The sequence below is a fragment of the Varroa jacobsoni genome, unplaced genomic scaffold (genome assembly GCF_002532875.2).
Source record: "Varroa jacobsoni isolate VJ856 unplaced genomic scaffold, vjacob_1.0 scaffold_1273, whole genome shotgun sequence".
NCBI classification, from domain to species: domain Eukaryota; kingdom Metazoa; phylum Arthropoda; class Arachnida; order Mesostigmata; family Varroidae; genus Varroa; species Varroa jacobsoni.
Window position 1 is genome coordinate 157,862 of NW_019214175.1, and position 22,473 is coordinate 180,334.

The following is a 22,473-nucleotide window of genomic DNA, read 5'->3' on the forward strand; positions in this document are numbered from 1 at the left end:
CTTTCCACCAAGGCTTGCAAAACATTGCACAAATCTTCGTACTGTGAAGTCTCATCGCAAAACGTTGCATTGCATTAAGATACCCTGTTCTCACGCTGCGGCGAATAGCGACGCCGTGCGTGGAATTCCTTCCCTTGATGCAAAATGAAGGCTAAGGCCCTAATCAGGCAATTGGCCAATCTGCCATAGTGTGTTAGCCCTTTATGTGATGTGCGGTTAAACTGGTTTCCAGCGGTTCAAGCTGTTGTTGCCATTATGGCACATACATTAACAAACTGTGTCAAGGAAGTTAATGGACTTCAGCCATACGCCTGAGGGCCAAAGCTACTGCATTGAAGACTCGAGAATTTCAATCAAATAAGCTTTAATAGTCACGTCATGTCCTCATGGACGCATTCCATGAGCCCGTCTAGATCTTCACAGTCCGTATAAGTGCAGCTCGGATTGTAAGGTCTAACTTCATCGATATGTAGGCACTAACGCATGCGCTTCCTCAAAGGTAGGCAGTTTTCACCCTCTCGTCGTAATTGTCGATTGAACTACACTGGTCGTGCAGTGTAATGCCAATGTTGTACCATATGATGGTTTAAGTCAATGAATATCTAGAGCTTCTTCATAAGACTCTGTTGTTTGTAACGTATGAGCCGAGAAAACACAAAAATGCATTATATGAATTATATCTGTAGACGCCCCGTTTTTGCAATATATATTACATGAGATACCTGAAAAACTTCAACCGGCTCATCCCCGAAAGGCTAAACTAATTTCAACTCTGCCAGAACGTTAGTTCGTGTACTTTTCTGTTGCATTTGAATACCTGACGCAGGCAAGTTATCGCACATTTTTCACTGATCAACGAAATGAACATGACGACCCTCAACTCGATTTCATCTTCAATGCAATCTTCGGTACCCGGCTAAATCATGGCGGAAAGGTGACAGATTTTCTTGAATTAAAGTAGAAGATGATTGGACAAGTGACTACTATGACAGTACCCTCATTATCTGAGGATAATCTTATAACTATATATATATATATATATATATAATATAATAAAAATCGTATATAAGCTTAGCGTAGCCCAGCAGACAAAGGAAGCAACTGCGGATATTCGTGTAACGTACAAAGGCGACTGTCAACATGCTGCAATGGATGCCCGCTACAAAATGAATTTACTAGTTCGTAACATCTCGCTACGTGCTTTGTAACAGGTTATCAGCTGAAATTGACGCCGCTGCAAATCAAGCCATTGAAGGCATACGTCCTCTGTGGATACATGGGAGACAATCTTTTGATGCTCATCGAAGCTAACGAATACGTCAAGGAATACGGACTACTGCTACACCATATCATACGGCCTAAGTAGTGTTGGCTAGCTGGAATACTATCACTAACCAGCTGGATCTATTACTAGGTGGTATATTCTTATTCAAAAAAACAACTCTGCATGTTAAAGTAAACAACTTATATATACTGGCCATCCCTTAACGTACCGTTTCGGAGGAAGAGCCGATGCAACGGTCTGCGCCAGCGTTGATGTCAAGCTTTCCATCAATTTGGGCTTGGTGTCCACCTAAAGCATGGGTCAGTCATGGTAGCAGGATGGGTGAAGAAAGACCTAGTGTTTTTACCGCTCGATCACTAAAAGTCTGAACGTGTCAGCTTTGACAATTTTAGGCTTTTTGCCTCTATTTGCATCAACCTGATATCACTGCTAGTGTATGATAATATAATTTAAAGGGATAGAGTTGTATTATATTTGTTTATGTATTCGTACATTATATATAAATATTATATTATCATATTGAAGCAGTGAAATAAAATTCCATCACAGATCCAACGTCAGCTGTCTATAACAGCTCGGTAAGCCGGATGCACTTGTGATACAGAGTACATAGTAAGAACCGCCATAAATACTTCCTGTTAAGTATTGTGTAAACGGTGCTTGGAAGGGCTGTGCCCAGGTACTCCGTGCATACATCCTCAAGGTATAAAAAAGCAGACTTACTGAATATGTTTCTGTGATAGCTTAGCGCGTAACGTACGTACCTGCTAATGTTAGGGATACGTGATGACCTAGGTTAGAATCCGGGAGCAGATACCTCGTGGTGCTGGGAGCACGTTGCCTGATGGGATGCCTAAGAGTGTTGCTGGACAAAACATTTATGCAGCTTACTGAATATAATCAAAATAGCAAAACAATTAGGTTAATATGCTGCGACGTATCAATAAATCAGTTTAGCTCGTGTCCAGCTTCTTCTAGAGCCACAGAGCACGACCAAAGTCATTTTGCAGGGATTCGAAAGAGTAACAATACCCTGAGCGGAAATTGAATTCATTAAGGGCTAATTAATTATTAACGGATTAATTAAATGTTTGTGCTGAATCACTCAAACCAAATTAGATCGAGATGCTCAAATCCAGTTTTGCCCTCGAAGCTGTTGAATCTTGCCCCATAGGTTCACTTGATAAATTCTTCCTGCTTTCGATTTTAGACGTTTGAGCTTGCTTTTGGAAACCTATTAAAAAGCTAAAACAAAAAATAATAGTTATTATGGACGAAAAGTTTTGCATTATTCTATATAATACATAACGTTTTAGTAAATTTATTATTGATCTTTATCGATGGCGATGTCAGCATTATAGGAAGTCTCGCTCGATAGATACGCTGTATACGCTGTTAACAGGGTTAGAGGTTTATCAGTGTCGTTATCTATACAGCATCTGCTTTATTCTCAAGTAGGTTGCATTCAAACCTAACTTTTCTCCATCACAACAGGCCAATGCCCTAATTAAGCCATGTATGACAAGCAGGAATTCCGTTTTTCTCTATCCTGGTGGCACTTACTATTCAAGTATGGCTGCCAAAATATAACCGCATTGCCTAGCCACATTAATAGCTTACAGCCAGCATGAAATCAATGTTATTAATCGAACTTTAGTGGACTCAGTGTGATTTCGAATAATAACGTTAGTTCATTTTAACTCAGATTCTTTCGTGGCTGCAAAAAATTAGAGAGCATACAAAAATTTACTGCTTTAATAAACATTTTCTGTCGTGTTTCAGACATTCTAAGAGATGTGGATAAAGACTCACTCCCGGAACGAGCGTACAGAGACAGATCAACCGCTGTATTTGAAACCCGCTAGATATATCAAAGTACCTGAGTTTCCTACTAAACTAGTTGTTCCATGAAAATCCAGTCAGGTAGCATGCACAATCATTGGCCTGAGCAAGTCTCCAAGTAGACTGGTGCCTGTTTTCATATAATTCTATGCCCTCTTGTTTTTTAATGAAAAAACATAAAATGTGACTTTTATTTTTCCTAGCCGAAGTTGAAGCAATAAAAATGTTTAATAATTTTTCGTCGAAATTTTCAAGGCTGTTATGCCGCGTCAGCCGTATGTTAGCGTAAAATTGGATATACCTACTTGGAATCTTGTCTTAACCCGTCGCAGCATTCTCGAGTGATTCCGTTTTTGTCAATCTTTAATGCGTCTTCCATAATTGATTTCCTTCTTATAATTACATGCAGCCTCTTACCATGTGGGACAAATACAGATCGACGCAATCTTGTACCTGCTCGTTTTTAAGTTCCTATTTGTAAAAGCGTTAATCTAAAGCCGGGGCTGCTCTTTTTCTATTGTTTTCGTCAGCATATCAATCACAGTCAAATGTAGCAGAAAAATGAGTAACTGCCTTACATTGGTATACAGGTGTACTCTTGTGTAAACTAATCCTTTTGTTCGACATATTGGAAAACGGCGCGGGAAAGTTCGAGTTATGTTAAACTAATATACATTCCATATTCTTCACGTTTCTTGTATTTTTCTAGCGGGTATCTGTTCTGAAATATTCACAGCTCAACGAAGCGCTAGCAAAAATCAATTGTCGCTTACAGCGATTGATACTCTTAATGTGGATAAAAATACATACAATCAACCATGGCGTTATGCATTTATCAGCTGCAATAGTCGAGGAAAAAATTGAGCAAGTAAACCTTGACCATGGCTGACAGCGGCCCCAAACTCCACGTCGTAAGGATGACGACTGCAAGCATGGTTGAGTCTCCCATTAACCGACTTCTACTGATATGGCTTAACGTTGTCTTATATTATCCCTATTACAAGTTCAGTTTGCGTTTGTTGGGTCGGTGTAACAATTAGTACAGCATACAAGTTACGTCAGTCCAATCGTTTGGTAATTGACCCGCATAGACTGAAAAGTCCGCATTGCTAAAAAATAGACGAAAACGAGGTGTACGACGCAAGCAGACAATCGATATCATAAATCTAAGATTGCGTAAAGTTAGCGGTGCAGTAAACAGTTTTATTTGGCAGATGGCTTATGGGTCCATTGTGTCGCCTCCCTTGATACCTCTCAAGGCTCTGCCTCCGGGTATGACAGCAGAGAATACAAAGTGTTTATAAAGTTATTCTGATAAATCAATTTGTTTGACTCGACTTCGACGATAAAATCAGCTATTGACCAATAGCAGATAGCTTGTTGGTTTCTTGATGACACTTATCTATTAAGTAATAGCTTCATTTTTGTGGCGACAGATAAGAAGAATGCTTATTTCAGAAAGTCCGTTACTTCTATATAGTCTAACTCAAATGAGTGTTTTAAGAATACATTAGGTGACCTGTGACTACCCAAAATCCAAAGCATGCGACGAACAGCCAAATGAAGATTGAAAATAGTTTTTTGTTTTTCTCTCGAACATAAAAAGCATATGCCTAAATTTACATCGTCCCACTGAAAACATGCTAACAGCGTATATAGCTAGTCTAACAAACCGCTAAATCTTTACGAATGTAGCCCGTCAGAAAAGGAAGACAACTACAAATTTAATTTCCACCCATAGATAGCTAGTTATACACAGTATACACTAGCTTTTCATTTTTGATTCTCTCTATACACAGTTCAACCATCCATATAAAGATTTTTCACATATCGATATGTACAGCGATAGTCATGTTATAACTAGCTCTTGGCAAGTGTGCTTTCTTCTACATGTACAAAAAGTGCAACGAGTGGATTTGAAAGCTTGTTATGTTCTCGTCATCAGCCTCGTTACCATAACCACCATTACTATTCAAATCGTTATCATCATTTTCTCCTCTTTTCTACCTTGTTCGTTGCATCTATTTGTTCCATCCACCGCCTCCGTAGCTGCCTCCGTAGCCACCTCCGTGTCCACCTCCGCCACCTCCGCCCTTGATAATGATAATCTTGCCGGCACCGCCGCCGCCGCCCCCTCCACCAGTCCTCGACAAGATTTGACCACCGGAATTCGTCGTGGTAATCTTATGGACAGACTTAATTTCCTGAGTTGGACCCGAGATTGTGTACGTTGCACCTCCACCGCCCGCTGCATGGGCGTGTGAAGCACCTCCTCCAAGCAGACGCGCGAGTCCTACCGCCGACAACGCAGCTCCATCCTCATTGGCTCCGCCTCCACCGCCGTCTCCGAAACCTCCTCCACCTCCATATCCGCCGCCCCCGAAACCTCCACCTCCATGTCCGCCACCGCCTGCTCCAAGGAAACCAGCCGAAGCAACAGCCACGAGGGCAGCGCCCACAATAACAACCAGAGCTTTCATTACTGCCGTTACTGTTATTTTAGCTTGCTAACGGTGTCAGCAGTCCAAGCTAGGCGAGTCGAGAAATTTGCCCGATAAAGCGCAAACGATGAAAAGGAACGACGACCACAACCACTACACAACTTCTGTTGTAAGGCTGCGATGCCCCTGCAACTGCCTTGCCAACTGACCAATGTTATATATATGGGACGGAACGGGCATTCGCACAGCGCATGCAAGGGCCGCGTTTACAGAGCCCCTTTCGCATCAGCGCCACTGTCGGCTTGATAATAATAATCATAGTCCCGGGTAGTAACCGTTAGCCAACTAAGCGAGAGAAAGCGTTTTTGCAGGAATAATGCCTTCTGCATGTGTGGCGCAGTTGCGCGCCATGTACACAAAATATAGAGAACATTCACAAACAAAACGACTCGAAAACATTCAGTGTTAATAATGTAAAATGCGTAAAATTTAACATGTCAGAGACTGCCTAGCTATGTTGGTTAGAAATCGATTAGAGGCCGAAAATAGATTCGATTCTTAGAAGGTAAGCAAATCTGCACTTCTTCATATATTTACAAATGACTTCCCCACACAGATTGCGTGGTATATATAAAAAAAATACGTGTTAAAAATACTGTTACATCTATTAAGTTATAAGCTTAGGCGGTCGAGAATAGCCTACTCAACCTACTCAGACAATATTAATTGTTCAAAGGTATTTATTTGTACGTTATCGCTCCCTTTCTTTTTCGATTTTGGCCAACGTTAGCCGTCGTCACAGGCTTAACTTACTTCATTCAAAATATTATTGTTCTCTCTTTTTAACGGCCGCTTCCCACAGAAGAACATTACAAATGATAGGACCACAATAAAGCCGATTCATCAACGCGTGGATATATCAAATCTGTTAGCTACATTATGTAAGTCTATATGCGATCTGCTTCGCGTGGCGCCAATTTATATACATTTGATTTTATTGTTAATATTTCTTTAATTTAAATTTGCTATTTAAATATTCGTCTTGTTCGCGCGCGGCACTGAAATGCACGGAACAAGATTTTACTCTAATGTTTCAATATTAGAAACACCTCCATCTCCACAAAATTTACTGGAAGTTATATTTAGATAATATTAATAGACGGGAAAGCTAAACTGATTGGACAATTAGAATGAAATATTTCAAGAAACGATCTATATAGTTTCTAATCTGAGGAATGGCAGACTGTTAGGGTATATTCAAGTGTGCCGACGAATCCTAATTCACATGTATCCCAGCTACACTTGAGTGTGTACCCTTTTTCCACTTAATAGCAGCACAGATAGCTTCAAACCTTTTTCAATACACGATCTGCAGACCAAAGTAGATAATCGGATGTATCTGTTATTTGAAGGTGTTACTTAGTTCACAAATAATTATCATTGAATTGAGTACACTGTCAAGTAACACAATCGCTTGTCCTTCAGACCTGTAAATGATAGTGAGGTTGTTGCAGCGCAGTTACGTAGGTTGACAAAATGGATTCATTCTGTAGAACGACAAATCCGCTTAAGCGAGGGAATAAGAACAGCAATGCAAGCTACGTATTAATTCAGCCATGGGATGCTATTCGAACGGACGAATGTTCCAAGGCCGATTCTCACAAAAATTAGCCGAACAGTGTGGGAAGAAGATATAATATAGAACAAAAGACTCAAAGTCGTCCACTAAAACAGGCAAAATTCAAGGTTGCAATCTTTGCGAAGGCCGCGCCCGTGCGAGGCTCAGCCAAGAGTGAATATCGCATACTGTACTCGTTACCTATCCCGCGACGGGATTAAAATTTTAAGCTGAAGCTAAATCGCATTCGAACATGCCACCAGCGAGTCTAAGAGAATATATTAGCTCTGTTTTTGTAAGACTCGTGTAATGGTTATTATTTCTTAATATAATTGTCTTTCCTTTATTCTTTCTTAGAAAAATACTGAGAGTGGCGCCGGTCCAGAGTTTTTCTTTGCTTCCTACTTTAAATGTTAGTTGAACTTGAATAGTACCTATTAAGCTCGTAGTTCTTTATCTTATTGAAACGTCGACGGACGAAAGTTGCTAACGGTGACTCAAATGCAGAGCTCGCTCCTTATGCGGGAAAAGATCCCCATGTGACAGCTTTAGTTCAAAATTCATTTGATTACTATTATTGCAGGGCAAATTTACAACGATTTATAAAGCTTTTCGACCTCTCGAATACCGGCGGTTCAAGTGTGTCTTCGAAATGAAAAGTTACTTTGAACGTCCTCAGGTTTACATTTTTGACTACATTGATTTTCTACGGAGTTTCCCCTAGCCTCGAAAGCTTCTCCAATGCAGCAGCTTTTCACAATAGTCCGACTAGCTTTCGCACCATACGATTGCTGTTACTACAAATTTAGGCACACGTTGCGTTAGGCTGCGACTAATATTGACCTACTTACGTCAAAATATGGCGCCGATTCAGAGGCGCGCATGTACTGTTCGTCTTTAGGGCGTTGTTAAAGGTGCAATTGATAAATAACTTTCAAGTCTTACCATTCTCGACCGCATGTACAGTTAAGCCAAGCCGACTGACAGGTTCGTTTGTGAAACTGGCAAGTTCAGTCTGTAGCGTTTCCGAGAAAACAGAATACGTTGTTGATAAACTAGTTCGTGCCCGTTAGCGCTATTGGTTATTGTCCAGTACCAGCTGCGGTTCCCCTGAGCACGCAACAGTCGAGGGGCAATCGAACGACAGGTGGTAAGCAAACACTCTTGTAGGACATTCAAATATTCAACTTGTATGGTGTATACTGAAATGAAGGCAAAAATGAGCTTGGTGATAAAAAGATCATCGTGGCGACGCTGTTATAGGCAACAGCAGTGTTCTATGTTCAGCTTCGTCTTGAATTTGATTTATTTACGTGTTTATCATCGACGTTTGACATACAAATACCTGACGTCCGACGCATTGCGACTTTTCCATCGTTGATCATATAACGGCAGCACTGATATAACCAGCAAATGAATAAGAGCTTCACACTGTCCTTTTTACTGTTACTCCTACCCCAATATTTATCTAATAATTATACAATTACGGCAAAGCATCTACTACGGCTATAACATCAGCCACAACTGGGATTAGAACAAAACACGGGGTCTATGTTGACTGAAATTAATAACAGTCTTCCTTTTCTCTAGACAACCATCTGATTCCTTGTTGTTGGACGCTAGAAATAATTTTATAAAAGAAATATATTAGTAGCAACTATGACAACATGTCCTTCATTAGCGTTGTCCGTGCCGAAGTTCACATTTAGGGCTGAACCGGTCCATGTACGAATGCGTAGCAAACGGGCTTTTTGTCACTGCTACATAATAGAGCGTGGGTCCCCCCCCTCATGGCAATATTTTCTATGGTTAAAGGACCGCAATGGCCACGGCCATGATTGCTGTTGCTGCAGCTGTTTTCGGCACTCCTCATTTTACCAATGTGTCTATTAAATTGCCTCATAAAGATCAACGACAGCAGCAGCGATGACCTGATCCTCCTTTCGCAAAACGTAGCCAACAACAGCCACCGGCTGATGCTAACATGGTGCTGCTATGGCCAGCAGCAAGCAAATTTGAGCCGTTGAACCATCATCGTAGGGCGGAAAGAGCAGGACTGCTTAACACAGTCATGGCATTAGGCTACAACAACAATCGCCAGCGATGTCGATGATACGGACGACCACGACGACGATGGTGATGATGATGAGAATGTGTCCTGGCAGCACCGATTGTGTCGGCCGGCGTTGTTTCACTTGCTTTGTCGGCATTGTCGTCGTCTAACGTTCATGGAAAATTGGTTTTCATTTTCTCTCAACCATGCGGCTATATTTATTAATAATAATACGACTTTGAGGGAACATCAACAGCATCGTCAGCTGATGCAGCAGAAACTACATCAAATGCATCGTCGACAGCTGCACGATCGACTAAAGGTACTACACCATCATTTACGGTGATTGGTTTCTTGCTGCTTATTGAATGTCTGCCTACTGGTCCATTTCGTTCGAGTCGAAGTCGACATCGACATTGGTATTCTTCGGGGCGACACGACTGCGGGGGCTCGCGACGGTCTTTGTCGGGATTCGCTGCCAGATTCCCCCCAGTCAGCCCCATGTTTCTGCGGTGATAAGCGTGCACTTGCATTTGAGCGAGCCGACATTACTGTGTGCGTATTCGATAAAGTGGCGCCTCTGTACAAATAACTAAAACATTTGATACAGATCACCTGTCGTCGTATAAAAGCCACGGTTCAGCGCAAAGGGACACGACAGTAATCAGTTAGCTGGCCTAGTCGATTAATAGCTCTACAAAAAGCCTTCGAAAACAGCGTTTGCCCCAGGGGTTAATAATTCCTACATCACAATTATGAACATAATTATATATTATATAATAAGCGAACTGTTATCCACATTATAATCGTTATCGTAACGTCAAACCAAGCAACGACAATGGAAAGAAAAGTATAAAGGATGAATTGTTATAATGCCAATAACTAAACAATCATAAAAGCGGATTTTCTAGAATAGATTTACAGACATCTAACAAACAAGCCGCAACACATAGTTATTCGAAACGTTATGTGAATGCTGTCAATATCAATCGGTCTGTAACAATCTATATGGACTAACTGTATTAACTGAAGTTACAATCGAAGGATGATAACGATTGAATAGCGGGGATGCAGGTGCATGCTGGGGGCAATAGATTGCCGTTATTATGTTAACTAGCATAGGGTCACTTGACATGCCACGTGGATTCTGCACCGGTTGCGAAGATACATATATATCTGTATTTGTGTCAATGTATATGCAACTTGCTACATAGGTTCCACGTTTCTGCTATTTTATGTTAATGCCAATGGTACAATAATTTGAAGCGGTTTTATAATACTTTTCTGTCTCTCATGTCCGCGGATCGAAATGTGCCATCTGAGGGACTCACAATAAAGTGCCTAACGAAAGGGCAAAGGTTTACCAGGGATTCGGTTGTACAAAAATCGATATTATCGCTGCTATTCAAAAAGCGAAAGTCCCGCATTTGAATTGTTTTAGTGCGCCTGGCGTGTTGTCACGTTTTGCGAATTGTAAGCTGATGTAAAACTAGCAATTACGTTCAACGCAGTGGTATCAAAAATTAAATTGTTCGTTCAACCTAGGGTCACCTCTTTTTACGACCGCTCTTGTGGACTATTTGAAAACATGCACCGATTCACCTAGTTTTTCATTGTTTATTATTACTATTAAAAAGTATGGATAAGATATTGTTTCCTACTAACGGTTTTTATGTATCCACTTTTTTGTGCGTAGACAGGATCAAACTGAACGTTTACTACTCACATTAAAAGTAGTTTAAACGATTTGCTAGCTCAGACTTCCCATTATCCTATTAAGTTATCGAAAACACATGAACCGTTTTTGAGCCAAAATTGAAGCAACTTTTTTCTATTTAAAATAATATTACTAAGCTAAATATGCGCTATTTTAGTCAATAACATTCTGCTATCTTTCTGGTCGCGCCATAATCCTAATACTGCAGAACTTCTCTGTCCGAAAAACTGTGGCTAATAATTTTTGTGTTATGTTAGGAAACGTAATCATCATCATTAAAAGAGTTCTGCAAAGACCGAAACAGATAATGATGTGATGGTTCGAGATCCGGCCACTGCATTAAGATTTCTCATGGAAGTTCTCTCAGTTCGTACCTAATAGTTAAATATGTATGCGGCCTAGCATTATCGTGGTGCAAAACGATGCCTTTTCTATATATTAGGTCTGCTTGATTCTCTCAATGCCTTGTTATCATTTTGTTATTTATTGAAGTACAGATTCGAATCAGTTGCTTGGCCGGGCCGCGGCAATTCGTAATAAACGGTTATCTCCAACCCCACCAAACACACAGCGCGATTTTGGCTTTGCCACACGTTATGGAACACCCTTTTTTTTGCTTGCGCATTTTTTTTTGTATATGATCTATTTCTCATCACCCATGGTCAACGGTGTTGTCGAGTGCCTTAGGAGTTTCGCAGATGGAAATACGGTTGAATGAGTTTTTTGCGTCAACTCGTGTGGTACGTAAACATCGAATTTTTTGTTTGTAGCCAGCTTGCTTCAAAGGGCCTTAAACAGTTTGGTAGTGGACGTTTAGTTTCCGGGCGATGTCTAGGCTAGTCACGTTTTAAACCTGTTCAACTTTCGTAACTTTTCTTGTGATTGGTCGACCATTACGGAGGGGATCTTTCACACCGAAATTTTTCAAACAAAAGCGAGAAAACCACCTTCGGGCCGTTTTTTCTAACACATATGAACCATAAGTAGCGTCTATTTTTTATGGGCCTGGACAGCATTCGTTCCTCTATTATAAGATTATATATAGCAATTATTATTATATTAAATATAGCAAATTTTCCTCATCTTCAAGGCGTCCTATCTTAAATCTGAATAGAGGCATTCCAATAATGTTAGCACACTTCCTAGTGTTAAATCTCAGTTTTCAAGTGACACCGACGGTGACTTAACTATAATTTGTGGTATATGATTTTATACTTATCTAGTTAGAAAAATGGTTAACATTTTTCAGTAGTTTAATATTTAGCCTTTGTGGTATAGAAGTCTGTTGGATTTTTTGCAAATCGAACCCGTCTAACGCTCTAGTAGATTAAAACGACTTAGGAAAATTGCTTCAAGTCACTGCTCTTTAGATTTATTTTCCAATCCAGTTTATCAAAGCACCAAAAAGAAAAGACTCTTATAAATTTTACTTACCGAGAAATGCCAATATAATACATCAGTCCAATAACACAGAAAAAGTCTTGAGTTCTAATAAGATAACAGGAAACAAATCATACGAGTTTATTAGTTCTTAGCTCGCTAACGTCCTAACAGTTTTTGGGAATAAAAATAGAACAATTTCGCATTACGTTAGGAACATGAAAGGATTACCAGTATGTCGAAGTTAGTAAAAATCGGAAAACGGGACTCGAGATTTATTGAGCGGAAAGAGGTCCTCACCAGTTTAATTGAACAAAAAAATAAGCAGGATTTAATCGAGTTGATGACGGGTAAAGTTTCGTAAGTTCTACCACTTCTCTAAGCTGAGTATCACAATAAAGTATAGTGTTTAACCTAAAATGCCTTTCAGAATCGATTCAAGAATTACGGGGAAGAAACAGATCGTTTGACAAATCGATTTAAAGATCTTTTTTATTCGTTCAACGATAAGGAACGTAGCTGAAAGAATATTTGTATATAAATTCACTTTAGCCTCAGAGTTATAAGTGCAGTTAGCGGATCCACAGCGACAACAACAACAACACCAGCGACACACTTTACTGACCTACGAAACATATTGTCGTACACTTTATAAAATTTTCGCTCCCCTACGTCTCGGAAGCTGTCAAGGATTCTTTTTGAAAACACAAGTACTCTATAGGATGGTTCGCAGTTCACCGCAGACACATTGCGAAAACAAATCCTGCCGTCGTTTAAATCAATGACAGATTTTCAATAAGGCGAACCGTACTATCATCTCGTTAGAAATACGAAGTAATTATAATAGAAATATAAATGTACATGCATAATACCCGTTCATATTACGCCCTTATAATAAGATCTCTACGGTACTGCTCATTCGCGATCAAACTGGAAATGGAAAGTCAGCTACGTCACATCTATTTATTGAATTCGTTTGACTTACAAAAATATTTCCCTAGAATTGCAGCATAGCTACCTAAAGCTAAATTCATAGTATATGGTACTATAAATCATTTAGTTTTATTGATTCACATAAGGATTCTCTTTCACCTCCTCAAGCGCGTTCACGATCTCCGGAGCCGGTTTCTCTACTGAGACCTCAGGTTGTTGCGGTTTACCTATAACGAACTTTCGCATCTCTCCCCTCATACCTCTAATAGCGTTTTCCTGGACTGTCACAAGATCTGAAGTTTTAGAAACACAAATTTCATTAACGGACATTTTTTATATTTTACAAATGCTTGCATTATCATACAGGTCTTTGTTTGAACACATAGTACAGAGCTTTAAAAATTTATTATAATACTCAGCTTAGAGAAAAATAGTCTGAAGCTTAAGCCAACCTAAACACGCGTGCAAACTGTCCTTCTAATATGTTTATAATATTGATATTACTATTAGTACTAATTTTCATATTTTTATCTCCAAGAGAGAATATCTAATCGATTGATATTTTCGATGTACAAAAATGACTACCTGACTTACGGAATACGCCTATGCTTCTGTTTAATTGAAATGAATAGTTTGAGGTTAGCTTAAAGGACGGTTTGCAGGAAACCTATCCGAAGCAACTAGACTCACGAAGATCACAAGGATTCTTTACATTTGAGGGACAATGGTATTAAATTACGTATATAAGAATATGTGTTAAAAACATTATCCTTCGGCGGTTTAGTTCTGGTAGATCGGTATAAGGTAGATCCTATCAAATTAAATAGTTATCTATTTTTTATTGTGTCTTAAATATGTAAGGCTTAAAGAGAAGAAAAATACCAGTTTATTTTGATAGAACAGCCCAGCTAGGATTAGTTTAACACTTTTGTCACTTGTAGCAAAACCTAATATACGCTGATTCTACATACTCAATTTAAGGAGAGATTCATATGCCTAATAAGCTGGCTGGCTCTGAGAAAAGTCGAGAATTCGAATACTGTATATATCGGTATCCACAGAAATTTCTCTTTAAACAAACATGATATTTAATCTTTAGCATGGATAACTTGGATGAATAAAGGCCTTTATTTCTAGTTCAGTACAGTAAAATCGATTGGGGCATACCGAACTATGTTACAACAAACTGAAATTTGTCGTACTAAGCCTTACTTCAAAATTTTCTACAAAAATAAACAAATATTATTTTGATCTCAATCAAATAAGAAAGACAAGTTACAATCTTTTAAAAAGTTGGTATGAATATACCCGATCTAATCGATCGCATCAGGATCTGGCAGAATATGATCATAGAACTACCTGTAAAGTTTACCGCAATTACCGCACTGTAAGAGCTGACGCTTTTAGCCTTGACGTTTTACTTAAAAAAGCTGAATAAACAGCAGGAATTTTTTGCGAAAAGTAAAATTTGTTCTTCTAGATGGCGATTCTCGGTCATATTCGGCGAAAAAAAAGAAAAAAGAAGTATTTTCAACCACTAGAATGCACCCGAAATGCTTACATCGTTAATAATTGTGTTCCTCCATTGTCTGAATTTTTCTATGAGCTACAGGGCACTTACAACATTTTAACAATTCACTTGGGCACAGTACACATGCCCAATCGAAAATATAGCATTTCTTTTTGTTTTTCTCCATAATGGCCTCAATAAGAGATACGTCATAGCTATCACGTGGGAGCTCTTCATATGATTATTGCAGTGGTCAGTTCACGGTCTGAAACCGATGCTTTTATGACGCATCTTCGTTATGTTGTTTTCGTTTCAATGTCAAATTCAATGTCATTGCGTTTTTACGTTCATACACAAAATCTTCAAAAAGGATGGACAGATTAAGATTGAAAATAAATAAATATCTAAAGTTAAGCATCCGAATGTTTTTTTGGGGAGATATGGAACGCTGAACTATATTAAATGTTCTAAAAACCTATATCGAATATTGATAATAGTAATACAACTTATTGTTACTAAAGGAAAAAATGCATTTTTTTATATGCTTCATTCAGGCCTAACAGAAGATGATCAGCACGTCCCTTTAATGGCAAGACCATACATAGTTCATGGCGACAACAATTTCTTTCGCAAAAAGCCAATAATAGAGTAGTTTATCGCAGCAACCAACTCTATGTTTTACAAAGACGTTATAATATTCGTAAATCGATGATGACTGTCAAGTATCATCCGTTATGATTATCATCCGATCTCAATATGGTCATATGAAAAACAGGTATTTTTTCAAGGCTTGGTACATTCTTCATTTACAATAGCAAGAAATAAGCGCCAACTTAATTACTCTCGTATAAATCATAGAACTATTCCATTCCTGGAAAGTAAAACATTTTAGCGTTTTTCAACAAAATTTTTTATATGTCTACCTTGTTTGTTCGTCATCACGCGAAGCACGACGACGCCGATTAAATTCCACGCGAGAAAAGCATAGATAGGGGGTAACCATTTCCGCCATCCATGGCCGTGACGAGTTCCTGGAGGCGACATATATCTAATTAACCATAATTGCATGTTTCTTTTCAGGTTCTGATATCCGCGAAGAGCCATTATCTGTTTTGGATATACGTCTCTAACAAGAGTCTTAATTGACAAACAAGCAACGTCACTTCTATCAAAGTTGTCGCCGGTATTCGGAGAAATTCCCAGAGTATATCGATTCAATCACAGTATCGCTGAATTTGTTGTCTTATTTCATTGCATGATAGAAAAAAAACGTGTATGACCGGTTCGTTATGCAAATGCACAGCAGTTCGAAACCGCGCACCGCTGTACCACAACATTACGTGCTAAAGTTGTGGGCGCCAATTCGAGGAACAGAGGTGCCACCCGAAAATTAAATTTGCAGTATTTTAATCTATCATCTATTTCTCATTCTGTAACTTCAGTATTCATGTTTTGTTGATTTGTTGCAACGAATTCAGTTGTAGTTTCCGCAAGGACGCGCAGCAATTAGTTAAACAGAGTATTATTTCGAATGATTTGAAAAGTACCACAAAATCGCTTGGTACTCTTTGTGGCTCGTTCTTGTAAATAGAATGCCCCGAGTCCGCCGAATGTACGACGTTGTTAAAATAAGTCATGTATTAATGTACTAATTTTATAGATATTTCAGGTTCGAATATATCTTATATCTTTTCTTTATCAGGCGCACCTTCTGGAAGCACGATCCCTAAGAGCGGAATACCTCGTTCCTATTTTGCTCATGTACTTCACAGCTGTTATCAGAAGCGATCATTACTTGTTTAAGTCAACACGTATTAGTAGCTTCGCTAAACGTCAAATTGGAGTTGGCGTTTAATCAGTTGTATTCATAAGTATAATATGACCAGTATAGACCTTCATAATGTTCTTCCCATGTTAGCTTATAGAAGTATATCAGGCTCACGTAATATTTGACAATTCCTTGATAACTTAGAAGCTAATTATAATGTCTTCGTTTTCACCCGATCCAGTTGACCTGATCTTTGTGAACATAGTTTCCGCCTTTTAAGCGCCTAATCAAAATGGCGACGCTGTACTGATTGCCGTGTTGATATGCCCAAATCTGCTCTCAGATTAAGTTGCCGAAGTTATTTCATTTGCCTGACTCAAGATGCCCTTGGAATTTGTAGTCGTTTGCAACTGTACATCATTGAAGCAAAAAGCTAAATAAGGACAGAGTCTGTGACACTAATCAGGGCTTAGTAGATGTAGAATTTAGGTACTAAATTAAACCTACGTGTTAGAGTTCGGGTCCTACCTGAGGCTTAGGAAATCCAATCTTCAGACTATAAAAAAGAGAAGCATTCCATGTCAGTGTTCACTCACAAGCGCATTTTTAAAAACATCCCGATATTGGGTGCTTTCCGTTCAGCCAATTCGAACTTCTATTGATACACGTCTCCTCCTCCTTTACGGATTTATACAAAGGTATAAAATCATTTAGCGTTGTTGCTTCGAAAGATTAATGAGCCTTTATGAGAGCATATTCAGGTAGAAGCTTGAACATACCTTTTTCAAGCGAAATAACTTTTATAAAATGGATATCTTCGACGTTGTTATTGGGAATTTCAACACCAATAACAAAGTACCTCGGTAAAAGTGGGAAGTTTTTATTTCTTTTAGCCTGAATAGTTTGGACAAATTTGTATAATCTACGCGAAGTTAGTTAGGTACCGAACCCGTTAAATTCGTGATTATCTATACTAAAACAGTTCGCTCAAGAAGATAGAAAAAGCATCTAGATTCTAGTGAAAAGGTTCAACGGCGAACATTAGGCGAAACAAAACACAGGTAAACAATATGAGGAAACAATAATTTTATAATATATATTGTGGCATTGTATAAAACGTTATACAATAATATACCATAATGCAATCATAAATGTCGACAGAATCTGCGCACAAGGCATGCTTCTGACGCAAGTCATGCAAAACGAATGGTAAATAAAATATATACAATATTTAATATAATTCAGTGTTCGATTTCAAGCAAATTCGCGTACTAGCATCCCTCTTTAACCGGTAATAAATAGTCGAATAACAGCACTATAGTGTAAAAAACATGGCTAGGGTGAGAAGTTTAGATTTTTTTTGATGTCTCCTCTATTTCAAAGGCAGAAAGATTTGAGATGCCAATAAGCGTTACAGAGGTAATAGTTCTTAATGTGTGTCAAACGCATGGTTGTTCTCGATAAATAGAACGACATGTTGCGTGATACCAAATGAGCACAGCTCTAATATTGAAATCTATTTTAGTACCCTATATGAAATTCTGACCATAGAAAATTTGTACCATCGAGTTCACAGTAATGATTTGTGAGTTTACAAAGGCTATTCGCTTTTTCTGAACACTTCACAGAACCGTAACTGTAGCATCGGATTTGGAGTTAGAGGTAGAGATTAATTAAAGAGACTATTTTTTAAGTTTTAACGTACGTGTTATTAGCATTATTCGTTTTAGTACATTCACAAGTAATCCCCAGCTAAGCATTGCGTCTTGACACGAAAATTTATACGAATTTCGTACCATTTGATGTCCTCAGGAAGAAACATGATTTGCAAGTTAGAAATAAGATTGTATTTTTATGTTTTAGAAGTAGTCCTGGGATTAGATTTTAAATGTAGAAAAAAAAACTAGAAATGCGAATGTTTCAATAATAAACGATATATTTAGATCATGCCTAATTATGATAATAAATATGACAATATCTAATTGAATTACTAACGTGGAATTTGTGCCCATCATTAGTACCATGGAAGGGCCCTTTGTTGTTTAGCGTCATAAGTAGTCATACGAAAGCGATCCTGGTGACGCCAGTATTAGACATTAGCCGGACTAGAAAAGCTCTTTCTTTAAAATTTAGCGAAAATCGCTCATTTCTCTTATCTTCGTGTTTGTTTATATTGCAGTTAACATCTGCACCGTTTTAATAAGCATTTCATATAGCTGGGTACATATTGTACATCTTTGGTTGAATGTCGATGAATGCTAATGGAAATAATCGAAAGTGCTATTTTTCTGACGTTGATAGGCGCACTGATGGTTTAGGATGGTTTGAAAACTTACCATTAATTACAATTTATATCAAGCATTATTAAATTTAAATACAGAACCACTGTGAAATTGCCACTTCTCCAAATATTTTCCGGTAATGATCCGATAAGGAACACAAAATTAGCGCCGAGATGTCTCTGCTATTTTTCTCGTTAGGTCTTAGCTATTAAAAAAGTATTAATTATTTTTATTGTTATTTTTTTTATCAGGTATTTCCATGTACGTTAAAGTCGCAAGGAAGTGGAGCAATGCAAATGCAGTCACTAAAAATACACTATAATAATAAATAAAAATATATTTTTACTATCGTTTTTTTCATATTTATTATATTATAAAATTAAAAATGATTTTGTCTAATTCAATTTGATAAGTGACTTTGAAATATCGGAATCACAAGGATGTGGTTACCGTTGCCATTGATAATGTGAGAGCTGTTGGTACAGTACGTACAGTAGATTTTCAAAAATTGCCAGTGTGATTGCATTGTGTTATTGAGGATCTTATAATATTCAAACATATAAGCGAGAAGTGGTAACGAAAGCTGTCAACAGAACCCTACTCCCGTATATTGGGCAGGACTTACTTTGAGACGCAATTAGACCTACGAAAAGCCCGTCTTGTTTTTAATTTTTAATCCTAATAATATTCTGCTAGTTAGTAATTCCCTTTCAAATATTGAAATCATGATTAGCATAATTAAGATTTCGTTGGAAGACTGGCGGACCCTAGCCATATTTCACTGTTCCCCGAAGCACAGAAACCTACGAAAATAGGAACCGCTTCATCTACGCCGTCATCGGAACAGCTTTTTCTGTTTTTCTCGATCGATGAACGAGATTGTATTTCATCAAAACTTAACCACTGGGGACTACAATAATGAGTAGTTTACATTGCGCCTCCTCACGAACGGATCAAATGGATAAAATCAGCATAACTAACTCAAGTCATTAAAGAAACAAATATTCCTACTTCGACAAGGCTATTAAATTCAAATATGTGCGAGCGATTATAAAATGTCTTCTCTTAGAGAAACATACATAAAGAACCGTAGGGAAAATAATAGAATATAATAATTTTTATATAATCGTATAGCTTGTATATTGTTCAATTTGTTGATGTCACTGGTGATCTGGACAACAAAAAATTATTTAAATGGTGTCTAATTCTAAAAAAATCTGTTTCACAAAACTTCTCCGTTTTAGTGGAGAATGAAACTTTACTTCAAATGCCCCGTGTCGAAATTGCGAAACACGCCGAATGATATAATACATATTGCCATCTATAAAGTACGCTACTGCATATTGTCGACCGGCAGCGAGATAAAAATACATTTTATGCATTATCTTTAAAACAAATCAGATTATGAAGGTGATTTGACACGCATTATGACACGCACACATTATTATACCGCTACCATTGTCATTATAAAGATGTTCTAGAAACTAAATTCACTTCTATATACTATTACGAAATAATTTCAAGCTTTTTAGTCAACGTCGATCTGGTGGAAATGTATTTTTAAATAAAATCTTAGTATCTCTTGTGTATTTTATATAAAGGATAGTTAGGGATGGCTATTAATTTGCGTTGTGCACACGATTTTTTTTACTTCCATCAGATCTGATCGATTGAATTGTCAACACAAAAACGAATTCATAGAAATTAAAGAGAGAGCTTCTGTGGCTTGTTGCAACCAAAAGTTACCTTGCGATACGGTGGTCACTACGATCGGTTGCTAACCTTTTTTTACTTATTAGTCGTAGTAACTGCTGCGCCTTTTTCATGCGTCTAAATAATTTATAAGGCAATTATATATGTATATTTATACATACAAAATGTACTTATATAAAAGATTATTTACATTTACGGATACGTACATGTAATACGAAGCTGGGCGTGTCACTGGAATCAAACTCGTCAGCAAGCTGTCCTGTATAGCTCTCTCAATGCGATGTAACCTAACCATTCTCTCGTATGCTGGCCTCGGATTTATCCCTCGATAATGTATGATCCTTTTTAAAATCTTCTATAAGTTTGTCGTCACTTATATCTAATGTCGGTGATTTAATATAGCGATTAAGTAGTAAAAAAAGATTTTACTGTTTCATGAAATTGTAGCCAAAAATTGACAGAGTTATATTACTCCTATAAGGAGCTGTATAAGAAAATAGTCTGCCGGGCAACGATTTCAATTGAAGTTAGCCTTATAGAAAAGCAAGTGTTCATGTTTTAGCGGTGAGAACGTATATCAGTTTTAAAGCTCCTCTGGATTAATCTTTGTTTTTGTGTGGTGTGTCTCTCTTTCCGCTAAGTGCCAGCAATTTGCAACAACTCGATTTCCTTGTTTTATCGTATTTAACTGTGTTCCAAATCTCATTCCTGCATTAATAAAAAAAATCTGCTGTCCTTGCGTCGACAATACTGCAGTACCCACTCCAATCACCTTTATGTTCGTCAAACGACTCAAGGATGTAGTCTCGTGTTAATTAAATCCCTTCATCTCCGCGGACAACCGCAGCCGTTTGTAAATGCAAACGTGCCGCTAATGTATGAATTTACCGTGAATTTTCGTCTGTAAAATGAACCAAGACACCATGGATTCGTATACACTTCACAGACAAACGCAGTTTTCATCACAAGACAGATGTCCATTCAAATAGATTGAACCTTAGTCCACGCGAACCTTTGCCGGAAAATTTGCTGAATTCAGAGGGTATATTTTAAAAATTAAAAAAAAAAAGTGTCTCTTGGGAAAACTGAATTTAAAGTTCGATCTTATACAGCCAACCTAAATAATGTGACGGAATAATCTGCCTTTTTTTTAGACCAACGATGCAATCCTATTCGTCAGTGCAATACTTCTTTGCAAAATAGCTTATAAAGTATTATTCCTGAACCAATTCGTATATCATTTATGCAAACATTAGAGCTACTTTTTGTTTCTAGAGTCAGTAATTTTTCTAACAGCGTTCCAATCGTTCCAACCAAATATCCAAATATGAACGTTTTGAATTGCAAATACATTCAGACGTCGAGCTATCTCTAAAGTGTCACTGATCTGCAAACAATGGGTGAAAGTTGGCAATCGACGCATTCACCTTTGAGCTTTTTATCTTGTCTAGTTGTCACCCCTACGCCCAATGGATCGTTTCGTATTTCTATTTGGTTCTATTAGTTATACTGTAATATGCTTCCGCCATTTCTGTGTGGTTAACACTCCGTCTTTATCATCAAATAGAGTAACAAGCGGTGATAGAAAGATATCTTTTGAATTCATTAAACGTTTTTTTTGCTGTGTCATAGTTATTGCTACAAATATCATACAAGATTGATCATACAACTGCTGCAAATACAAAGACGAATTGTGATCTCACATATTTTACGTGTATCTGTATATTTTTACTCAATTTATCTAAGAATTAATATATTATTAGTGTGCACTGGTACCATATCATACACATGTTCCCCAGTTACTATTGCAATGCAATGGAGCCAGGCCTAAGTGGCGGAGATTCGTAGAGACTGTTAAACTTGGACAGTGACGTCCGGCTAGCGCAGCCAATTGCTGCGATAGCCTACTGGGTAACATATTTGCCTGCTAA

At 38.0% G+C, this 22,473-nt stretch overlaps 2 protein-coding genes across 3 annotated transcripts; both read right to left on the reverse strand.

The window, feature by feature from the left end:
- Positions 1–4,309: 4,309 nt before the first annotated feature.
- Positions 4,310–7,456, reverse strand: LOC111268277 (uncharacterized). Its single transcript, XM_022847170.2, has one exon. The coding sequence runs from the start codon at positions 5,605–5,607 to the stop codon at positions 5,149–5,151; it is 459 nt and encodes a 152-aa protein (XP_022702905.1). The 5' UTR covers positions 5,608–7,456; the 3' UTR covers positions 4,310–5,148.
- Positions 7,457–13,374: 5,918 nt separating this feature from the next.
- Positions 13,375–21,057, reverse strand: LOC111268281 (uncharacterized). Of its 2 annotated transcripts, XM_086971637.1 has the most exons (3): positions 20,749–21,057; positions 15,703–15,810; positions 13,375–13,562 (listed from the first exon to the last, which is right to left on the reverse strand). In XM_086971637.1, exons 2-3 carry the CDS (start codon positions 15,716–15,718, stop codon positions 13,399–13,401), a joined length of 180 nt encoding a protein of 59 aa, XP_086827763.1. In that variant the 5' UTR covers positions 15,719–15,810; positions 20,749–21,057; the 3' UTR covers positions 13,375–13,398. The 2 variants fall into 2 exon arrangements, with proteins under 2 accessions (XP_086827763.1, XP_022702906.1); XM_022847171.2 differs by lacking the exon at positions 20,749–21,057 and having other exon boundaries at positions 15,703–16,121.
- Positions 21,058–22,473: the final 1,416 nt, after the last annotated feature.

What these genes read in the sequence shown, in the direction of transcription:
- LOC111268277 (XM_022847170.2), bottom strand. Translation starts at nt 5,607, where the DNA reads ATGAAAGCTCTGGTTGTTATTGTGGGCGCTGCCCTCGTGGCTGTTGCT.
- LOC111268281 (XM_022847171.2), bottom strand. Translation starts at nt 15,883, where the DNA reads ATGGCTCTTCGCGGATATCAGAACCTGAAAAGAAACATGCAATTATGG. An exon ending in CGTGATGACGAACAAACAAG is followed by an intron (nt 13,563 to 15,702) that starts GTAGACATATAA and finishes CTAAAACTTCAG; the next exon opens with ATCTTGTGACAGTCCAGGAA.